The 9,530-nt window shown below is 35.1% G+C and overlaps 3 protein-coding genes across 4 annotated transcripts in view; 1 reads left to right on the plus strand and 2 right to left on the minus strand.

The window, feature by feature from the left end:
- Positions 1–889: 889 nt before the first annotated feature.
- Positions 890–4,575, minus strand: LOC107658838 (transmembrane protein 243-like). Of its 2 annotated transcripts, XM_016447508.1 has the most exons (6): positions 4,449–4,575; positions 3,824–3,947; positions 2,880–3,111; positions 1,925–1,975; positions 1,740–1,844; positions 890–1,604 (listed from the first exon to the last, which is right to left on the minus strand). In XM_016447508.1, exons 3-6 carry the CDS (start codon positions 2,955–2,957, stop codon positions 1,461–1,463), a joined length of 378 nt encoding a protein of 125 aa, XP_016302994.1. In that variant the 5' UTR covers positions 2,958–3,111; positions 3,824–3,947; positions 4,449–4,575; the 3' UTR covers positions 890–1,460. The 2 variants fall into 2 exon arrangements, with proteins under 2 accessions (XP_016302994.1, XP_016302995.1); XM_016447509.1 differs by lacking the exon at positions 3,824–3,947.
- Positions 4,576–5,048: 473 nt separating this feature from the next.
- Positions 5,049–6,799, minus strand: LOC107658840 (meiosis expressed gene 1 protein homolog). The gene is made up of 3 exons (XM_016447511.1): positions 6,585–6,799; positions 6,130–6,284; positions 5,049–5,323 (listed from the first exon to the last, which is right to left on the minus strand). The coding sequence occupies exons 2-3, from the start codon at positions 6,277–6,279 to the stop codon at positions 5,195–5,197; spliced, it is 279 nt and encodes a 92-aa protein (XP_016302997.1). The 5' UTR covers positions 6,280–6,284; positions 6,585–6,799; the 3' UTR covers positions 5,049–5,194.
- A 163-nt stretch (positions 6,800–6,962) lies between these two features.
- Positions 6,963–9,530, plus strand: part of LOC107658824 (DNA cross-link repair 1C, PSO2 homolog (S. cerevisiae)) — a 4,167-nt gene continuing 1,599 nt past the window's right edge. Inside the window, exons 1-10 of the mRNA XM_016447485.1 lie at positions 6,963–7,202; positions 7,285–7,336; positions 7,879–7,963; positions 8,051–8,110; positions 8,187–8,242; positions 8,329–8,430; positions 8,507–8,579; positions 8,658–8,798; positions 8,871–8,972; positions 9,044–9,180. Coding sequence (XP_016302971.1) covers positions 7,094–7,202; positions 7,285–7,336; positions 7,879–7,963; positions 8,051–8,110; positions 8,187–8,242; positions 8,329–8,430; positions 8,507–8,579; positions 8,658–8,798; positions 8,871–8,972; positions 9,044–9,180 — 917 coding nt within the window. The 5' untranslated portion in view covers positions 6,963–7,093. The remainder of the gene's footprint in view (positions 7,203–7,284; positions 7,337–7,878; positions 7,964–8,050; positions 8,111–8,186; positions 8,243–8,328; positions 8,431–8,506; positions 8,580–8,657; positions 8,799–8,870; positions 8,973–9,043; positions 9,181–9,530) is intronic.

Here is a 9,530-nt window from a genome sequence, read left to right on the forward strand (position 1 = left end):
TATCCATTGCGCCACTACACCTGCTGAGTGCTTGAGTTGTTGAGTGCTTTGGATGGTGTTGTATTGAGAGCTTTGTTGTAAAGGATGACAGACTTAAGCAACAGTAGTATTTGAACCAAAACTTTCATGTATGAAAGGCAAACACTTAATTGCTTTAACAATCAATAGTGGGATTTCTACTCAGGTATATTTTCGGACAAGCATTGATTTATATAATGAAAAACGCTTTACCAGTAGTCAGATTATGCTTTGAGCCAGTCTTCACTTAAAAACTTTGGAATGCATGAGACTTGAAACAAGACATAATTATCAATATCAGTATTTAATAATCAGTATCAATGATTCATCAGTCAGTATCTGTGTTTTTCAATCCTCTAAACCCTCATGGAGGAAACTGTCATGCAGTTTTGAGCAACATGTAAGTAATGAGCAAATGGCAGTTTAAAAAAAAATTATATTCACAAAATTCTGAAAAAATAAAATGAGCTTTGTCATTTTTTTTTTATCATTCCTGCAAAGCAGTAGCACTTTTTTTTTTTTAAATAATTTATTTTGGGATATTGTAAGACTTATTTTATGATTAAAATGTTATGTGTTTGCAACCCAGAAAGTTTACAGAAAATGGAATGCAGGTCTACTTACAAAAAGTTAATCATTATTATTTTTTAAAATACAAATTCAAATCCAACTTTAATTTAATTATCTGTAGATAATGAAATTATGTTAACTGAATAATTAATCTAATTTGCACAAAGACGTAAACACTTATTGTCTAAACCCAGCTGCGCCATCTAGTGGTCACAAAGACCTGGTGAAATGTGAACAAAGTTCCCCAACTTTGTACTAAAAAATAAAGCACAACAAATGTATAGTGTGTATATGTATTTATTCATTACATAAAATCCAAATTACAACAGTTGATAACCAAAATTGTAAGGTTTTCACCATATCAAATAACACAGTGTTCAGTAATTTAGAAAAATGAACAAAAAGCATAATTTACAATGACTGCTGCATGTCTTTAATCAAGTGCTCTTATTCAAGATTGCATTTATAATCATTTAAATACAAAATAAAGATTTTTCTTAATTCGGAATGTACCATAGATGTGTCATGTACACATATAAAAGCATTATGCATTACATTGCCATGGCTTATTTCAAAACATCCAGTCTTGTCATTACATTGGCATATAGGTTAAGCTGTGTACAGCATTCAGGGTGCAAAATGTGTGCACGGATATCCCAGAGTGCTACTGATCGCTAGCATATTTGCATCTATAATATGTTTAGTCCGCTAACATGGCTCCCAAAGGCAGACTGGCCCTGCCCACACAAATGGGGCTTGTAGGAAAATGAATTTTCCTGATTGAAGAACTCGAGTGGGGTTATGTGGGGTTCCAAAGCACCCACATAAAGATGAACATTCCGCTGATTGGGACGGCTCCCATGGAAACAGCTTTATAAGGCATTGCTCTGTTTATCACGTCCCACGTCGTGGAAATACAAGTTGGCACAGATACACAGCAGAACGATGGAACAGAGCATGTAGTAGATCAAGTTGCGAAACTTGGGCTCCAGATCTCCTTGCCTATACCAGTATATCTGCGAGAGAAAGCGATGGATGTGATTTCATTTCTTTCGATTAGGAATTGCATTTGAAACTATTTATTTCTCTTCGGCACCATTTAAACAATTAAGCATAATGCTTTTTAGATTACATTGCAAGTACTTACTCACCAGAACCAACACTGACCCGCAGACTAGCATGATACAGACGGCAAAGAATATATTCAGTGGCTTGGGAGGAAGAGATGGGAAGACGAATGAGCTAATGATGGTCACCTGAAAGAGATGGCGAAAGTTAATAATGACAATATGATTAACAGATATATACTGAGATCTTTATTAGTGGTAAAACTTACCAGAACAAGTAAAGACGCAAGTCCACCGATCACTAGATTGATGATTCTATCCTGAAAGTGATCGACAAAAATATATTAGTGTAGTTGACAGAAAATAGTTGCACTTATAGGTGCTGCAGTAAATATTATTTACATAGCACCAATATATGGAATGCCTCAAGGGTGAAAAAAGCTGGTTAAAGTTTAAAATAAAAAATAGTCACGTTGTGAGATTTAAAGGAATAGTTCACCCAAAAATGTGAAATGAAATAAGAGTCTATAAGAGTGTATAATCCATAAAGATGCTTCCTCCAGTGAAAAAGTCCATCTCATGTTGTCCTCTCACACCAAAATCCACCAACATATTTGTTTAGAAATGTTTTCACTTGTAAACAGCTTGATCTGTGCATATTTCTATCCTGATTAATACAAGACATTTTTTTTTCACTGAAGAAAGCAATATTATGGATAGAGGCTGAATAAAGGATTTGACGGGAAAATGCCTTGATGGATTGTTTTGTTTTTTTACAAACAAGCATCTTTTCACTTAACAAGACATTAATTGATGGACTGGAGTCGTTTGGATTACTTGTGAATTACTGTGATTTTTTTTTTTCAGCTGTTTGGACTCTCATTCTGACGGCACCCATTCACTGCAGAGGATCCATTGGTGAGCAATGATGTCATGCTAAATTTCTCCAAATCTGTTACGATGAAGAACTCACCTACATATTGGATGGGTTGAGGGTGAGTACATTTTTAGCAAATTTTCATTTTTGGTGAACTACTGTATTCCTTTAAAGTCACAATTAACTTATTTTTTTTTTTTTTTTACATGCAATACTCCTTCTAGATATTGTTCTGTATAATCCAACATGCAACCTATTTTACTCTTGCAACTACAATGTGATATTTTTCTAAGCAAAACTGATGTTCAATAACAAAATCATGGTCCTGATATTATAACGTGCATTACCCTGGCAGATGTCTCCCCGAACAGAGGCCTGTTGTCCATGCCGCTGGTGCCATAGGTGCGTGTAGTGAAGTCATCCATGGCCAGAGCAGTGCACACACCCTTTCCTGATATCTTCTACCAGCAGCTCTCCCTGTGGAGCGGAGGACGGCAGTGCATGTCCGCTGCTCTTTAGGTTGGGTTTGCTCCTCACGGCAAGAGATTCAGAGGCAGGACATAGTCACAGTCGGCTTACCTAGAGCATTAAATCATTAAAACATTCTCTTAGTTCACTCATAATTTCATGGCATGTCAAAGTGTGTGATATGAACTAACAAATCCCAGAGCCCCAGCACTTAATGATCTGTCACGAACTTTGCTCCTTTTCCCATGAATCCAAAGACTTTTATTACAATGGTGCTTCAGAGTAACACAACAAGCCTGCCTTTCTAATAATCAGCCCAAGGGTCTTGAGTTGATTCAGGCGGACTGGATCATGAAAGCATAAGAACAGCCTTAAAAATGTGTGATCGGTCATGTGAGAGCTTGATCTTGACGTCAGTGCAGAAGGAAAGAAAGCTCTGCTCAGTTTATGTGGTTTGTGGCTTATGCAGAGCCCTGTTAGTGTTTATTTAACCATATAGTCACATACAAACATGACATTTAAACAATATTATGCCAATTTATTTGTTTTTCAATTTATTTCACAAGTATATTAGTGATGGTGTCACTAGAAAAGCCCTCCTTAAAGAGACAATTCACCTAAAAATGAAACTTCTGTTACCATTTACTCATTACATTACTGTTATTAGTTTTTTGTTCTGTAAGTCAAATAAGTTTGGAACAACATGATGTACGTTAATAATAATAATAATAAAGCATTTTTGGATGAACTATTCCTTTAACAGGAAAATTAAGTTCTTAAAACTATATATATAATTTTATGTACACAACCTACAGCACATTACCTTGCAATCCAATGCAAATCTTCATTATGATAATGGATAATGTCTCAAAAATTCTGGATGCAGCTCGTGTCAAAAGTTATCCAAGTTTGGAAGACAATGGTGATCTCCAGACTATTTTTCAGCTCTGTAACCAAATAAAGCAAATGGACCATTAGTGTCTAATGTAACTTGAATTAATTTCCTAGTATTGATTGTTCTGGTCTAGATTCTTCTCAAAAAGGTGGCCCATTTAAAATTGCTAAGTGGTAACAAAACAATCGTACATCCCTTTCAGATAACCACGTTCATCTAAACACCTTATCAGTCCAGTAAATGACTTTATAGCTTTGACTGTAATGTATCAGTGCAGGTGCATGAACTGATTTTTGTTTATATATTCACTTACATAATGATTAATAAATATCATCCACTAAATATCTTCCACTAAACTGGCTTTTTTTAGTCTTATGTGACAGCTAAGCGCAATGCTTTCAGTTGAAAAAAAAGTAAATATGACCACAGATTGTTGTTGTAGATTAATATTAAGCCATGAAAAAGCTAACAAGCTAATGTGAAAGAAAACAAACCATTTGACCGGCACAGAGGGAATTAGAGTATAATAAACTACTAAACTTATTGAACTTACCTGTATATAACAAACAGAGGGATATATTGATCACACGGGGGTGTTTTCCGATCGGAGCATTATCCGCATGACTTCAAAAGATCAGTTATGACGACTCGCTAGACATGAAACCGGAAGTGACGTACTCTTAAAGGGCCACGCTATCCGTTATATGTTTATTTATTTAGCGAAGGCACAAACCTCAAATTTGGTCAAATTGTCATTTAAATGCACAATCATCGTTGATACTCAATAAAAGGGGACAATATTTTTATGGGTTTTGATGATCAATTATTAACGTATTTCCCTGAATTAATATTCACAAGCTATTGTCTTTTTATTGTCTTATTGTGTTTTATTGTCTTAATGTTTTACTTCTATTTTATTGTCTCAACCCAAAGTACTTGTATTAGTGAAATTTTTGATTTTTCTGTTATGCTAGAGTCGTACTAGAGTCTCTCATTTCCAATTGTGTGCTGCATAGTTAAGAAAACCGAGCAAACCACTAAAAATGTACCAGCCTACGTTTGTAGAATTTATTAAAGAGATGAAAGGTTGGCTATTTATTCACCTTTGAAATATGAAACACCAAATGGTACATTCATGTGAAAAAATGTTTATTTAAAATCAGTGGTTTTATTCAAAAACTGTACCAAGACTTACATTAAGAATACAGTAGGATAACTCTGATCATGCATTTTCTAAAGACAGTATTACAAAACTTAAAAATAGAAAATGGCATAAGTGCTGGCTGGGTCGAGGAGCTGTCAGTATGCGTACACCTTCACTTTATGGACCTCTCGATCTTCGCACTCCCGCTTTCTGTTGTAGTAGTAAAATGTGTTATCTCGTCGCTGAAGCTTTTTCACAAACCCAGTGTCCGGCCAACGGTCAATCTGAAAAGACAGCACAGCCATATTCAATAGGAAAACATTGAAATTTATATTATAAACTGTAAGCTATAATTAGGTAAGAAATTAACTGACAAAGCATAAACGCTTTCAATAATAAAAAATATCCCATAAAGCTTAGTAGATGAGCTTCATATATATATATATATATGCTGTACTACCAGTAAAACTGATACAAATTTGGGACCAAAAATTATTCAGACACTTTGACCTGATCAAGTGTTTTTCTTTAATTGCTAATGCGACCTTTTTACACCACAGACTGAACAAAATTAAGCATTGTTTGGTCATTGGTTGACCTAAATTGGTATTATCTAATTGTGTGCTTCAATTTACATTTCCATTACATACCTTTCTATCAAAGTTATCTGACATTATCAAGATGAATTTGTTCTGACACAGTTTAACTCTTGAGTTCTTGTCATATTTTATTACCTATAGCGTGTAATGTGAGATATATAATGTGAGAAATGTTGAAGGTGTCTGAATAAATTTTGGTTTGACTGTATATATGTATACACACACACACACACACACACACACACACAAACACAAACAGCTGTGACCATGGGGTTGAAGGTGTCTGAATAAATTTTGGTTTGACTGTATATATGTATACACACACACACACACACACACACACACACTATATATTAACATTTGCATAATCAAAGAAAATATAAAATATATTGCATGCCATTTCTGAATTTGTATGTATATTCTAAACATTGTTTAAGCATTATATCATTTAATAATTTATAATACTGTAGTAATAAAACAAAAATGGAAACCTCGACTTGTTTGATCTTTCGGTACTCCAGCTCATCTCTGTATCCAGCTTGCTGAAATCTGTACAGGTTCTCAATCTCTCCTGTCCACTGCATTGCTCGGCTCATGGACTTCGGCTTGGCGTTGTTATCCAGTAAAACTGAACAGGACATTATTTCTGTGTATGATAAACACATCCCAGTATTCTCCTTTGGTATAAATACAGTTTCACTACAAATTACATTTTTGCACAAAATCAAGTCAAATCAACTTATCGCATGTACAACAGCACAGCATGCACAAATGTTACGCTCAAAAACATTACCAAGTAACGCTGACCTAATGCTGGATATTCTGGATTTACAAACTTTGACAGCTAAGAATCTAGGCTAATTCACTCAGAACACGTCTTACACTCTAATAATAAACGACAATGTGTTTATATTTATTATTAATAAGGTTTTTAATACAAACTTACATCGACGTGTGTGACAGACTGCTGAACAATCTTGCGCATCATTTGTTTCCTAGCAACATAGCTAGCTAAAAAAAAAAGCTTGAGGGAGAAGTGGCCAATCGAAAACACACCCGGAGTTCCCCTGTTTGGTCGGCCAATTAAAATTATACCCGGGAACTTGCCTAGAAGAAACAAACCGAACAGTTCCAGGATAGGCATAATTATTTGCGATACTTTGTTCGCATTTTTTCCTCAATGTATTGTTTTAGAGTATACCGACTACTGTGACTTTTTGCAATGTTTTGAGTATTGTTTTCGAGTCCAGTAGATGTCGCTGTACTATTCACACACTATCAAATTACAGATGTTTATTTCCGAATCACGTGGTTTCATGCCCAAGCGATGCCAGGAGGAGGAAAGACAGATGCAGGGGTGCTGCGTCTCGCCCAGAAAGAGTTTGGGCAGTGATGTCCTGAGCTCTCAGCTGCTTTTTTAGAGTGTTTTAGCGGCACAAACTCGCTGCAGTCAGCATGAGCTCGTTTGCTGGCCGCATGAAGGAATATCCCAGCATCTCTCTGGACCGATTTGACCGGGAGAATTTGCACGCCAGAGCTTATTTTCTCTCTCACTGCCATAAAGGTGCGTATATAAAGGACATTGCATCTATGAACTTTGTTTTGCTTGTTTTGTTTGCTATATCTGTTGTTGTTTAATCTAATAGATCATATGAAAGGGTTGAAAGGACCTTTTCTGAAGAGAAAACTGAAGTTCAGGTGAGTGATAGTTGTACATATTCCAACCCATGTGACATATGAAACATCCTTTGCTTATTAAACATTTGTTTGTTTATAAACGTTTAACTGTAAAAGTTTACGTAAACCGTTGGCTTTGTCTCCAGTTTCGAGTTTCATGTAATATATGTGTAAACTACTTTATGTTTTATATGCATTACTTTAGTCTCAGAATTATATACTAATATTTTTTAAACAAGCTTTTTTTGTGAGTTATAAATGGCTTACTATTTGATGCGACAATACTAGTTTCTTAAAATGTGTTTATGTACAAAATGTAAGTTTGTGTATTCAACTTTTATTCTATTCTATTTTGCATTTAGATTTATTGTGCTGTCATAGTTTAAAGTTTATCTTTAAAAACATTAAGAATTTAATAACAGTTCAATGTCATCTTTAACAGATCTCAAATTTAATAACCCTTTTTTCATATATCATTAAAACATTTTTACGCTACAATTTGTTGCATAAATGTTAGTTTTTAACAATGTTAATTTATGTATTTATGGCTTTGTCTCCATTAGTTTAACAGTCAAGCTGTACTGTTCATTTGTCACAAAGGAGCTCCTTCTTAATAACCCCAAATATGCATTCTGGGAAGATTATATTGTAAGTACCAATCTCCGTTATGAAATTTCTCTTTAAATAATTTTGTTAACTATAAGACAGCCTAATATGAGAATCTTTGCATACTAGGTCCCACTGGAACTGGACAGTCCAACTCACATATCTCTGATAGATGAAATCACTGGAGAGGTGGGTATTTAGCTCCTAGTTTATTTTTCAGAGTGTTTTTGAGTTGATCTGAAGTTGTATCTGTTTTTCTGTTCAGTCAGAGGATGTTGTTGTTACTCTGCTTCCAGCGGGACACTGTCCAGGATCAGTCATGTAAGCAACCTCAGCAAAATAAGAGCATGAACGTGCATTAAGAACATAAATCGAGCCAGTTTTGAATTAATATTGACTTTAAACAGGTTTCTGTTTGAGGGTGCTCAGGGTACAGTGCTCTACACAGGGGACTTCAGACTGGCTGTCGGAGATGCAGCTAGAATGGAGTACTTGCACTCTGGAGACAGGTATTCAGATATCACATATTAAAATAAGTATAGCACATTTTTATATAACGATAGCATTCAAATGTTTGTGCTACAGGGTAAAAGACATTCAGTGTGTGTATATCGACACCACATTCTTTGATCCCAAGTATCATCAGATCCCCAGCAGGGTAAGCATTTACTCGCCTGCATCATATCATACAGAGCTTGTTCATAAGGTCCATTCATAACTGTCTTTTCTGTTTTAGGAGGCTTGTTTGGCAGGGATAAGGCAGCTGGTCCAGGACTGGATCTGTCAGAGTCCGTACCATGTTGTTTGGTTAAACTGTAAGGCAGCGTATGGTTATGAGTACCTCTTTACCAACCTGGGACAAGAGTTCAGCTCACAGGTCAGAGATTGCTTTTTGTTTTAGTTTTCTTTCTTCATTATTTTAAAACATTAACACTATTCTCTATTATAGATACATGTGAACAGCTTGGATATGTTCAAAAAAATGCCTGAAATTCTGTGTCACGTGACCACCGACCGTGCAACACAGATTCACGCTTGTAGGCACCCCAAGGTACATTCACCTTTGCATAATGACACCATCTTATATGTCCTAGACAGAGATCACAATGGTGGTTTTCACAGGACGAGGAGTTCTTCAGGGCAAACAGGTTACCGTGTGGCTCCTCAGCTCCGGATGGCATTCCTCTAAACATAATCAGCATCAAACCCTCAACCATATGGTTTGGAGAACGGACCAGAAAGACCTCTGTCATTGCCAAGTGAGTCACAAAGCACTGATATTAAAATCCCAGCTGCAGATAATTAGTTTCATGTTATGGGCGATATTAAAATTTTATTAATATTTATTTATCAGAATAAGACACTAAAATTTCCCATTTTATTGAGATTACAGTGTTAAAATGTTTTAAAATGTACAGTATTAAAAATGGATATTCATTTTCAATTAAAAAAAACACTAATAATTACATAGCACTGTTAAGTGTAATCTTTAAAAGATCAACTTTAAATGTTAGATGATGGTACAGGAAATCTGAATGTAAAAATAGAATAAACTTTGCATGCAATTACTAATAAAAAAAAAAATATATATATATATATATATATATAT

The sequence above is a fragment of the Sinocyclocheilus anshuiensis genome, unplaced genomic scaffold, assembly GCF_001515605.1.
Source record: "Sinocyclocheilus anshuiensis isolate Anshui unplaced genomic scaffold, SAMN03320099.WGS_v1.1 scaffold283, whole genome shotgun sequence".
Taxonomy (NCBI): domain Eukaryota; kingdom Metazoa; phylum Chordata; class Actinopteri; order Cypriniformes; family Cyprinidae; genus Sinocyclocheilus; species Sinocyclocheilus anshuiensis.

Excerpts from the sequence above, each read along its gene's own strand:
- LOC107658838 (XM_016447509.1), bottom strand. The coding sequence starts at position 2,957 with ATGGATGACTTCACTACACGCACCTATGGCACCAGCGGCATGGACAAC. Across the intron at positions 1,976-2,879 it reads TCGGGGAGACATCTGCCAGG|GATAGAATCATCAATCTAGT; the intron begins GTAATGCACGTT and ends GATCACTTTCAG. Across the intron at positions 1,845-1,924 it reads TTGCGTCTTTACTTGTTCTG|GTGACCATCATTAGCTCATT; the intron begins GTAAGTTTTACC and ends CATCTCTTTCAG.
- LOC107658840 (XM_016447511.1), bottom strand. The coding sequence starts at position 6,279 with ATGTCCTGTTCAGTTTTACTGGATAACAACGCCAAGCCGAAGTCCATG. Across the intron at positions 5,324-6,129 it reads GAAAGATCAAACAAGTCGAG|ATTGACCGTTGGCCGGACAC; the intron begins GTTTCCATTTTT and ends CTGTCTTTTCAG.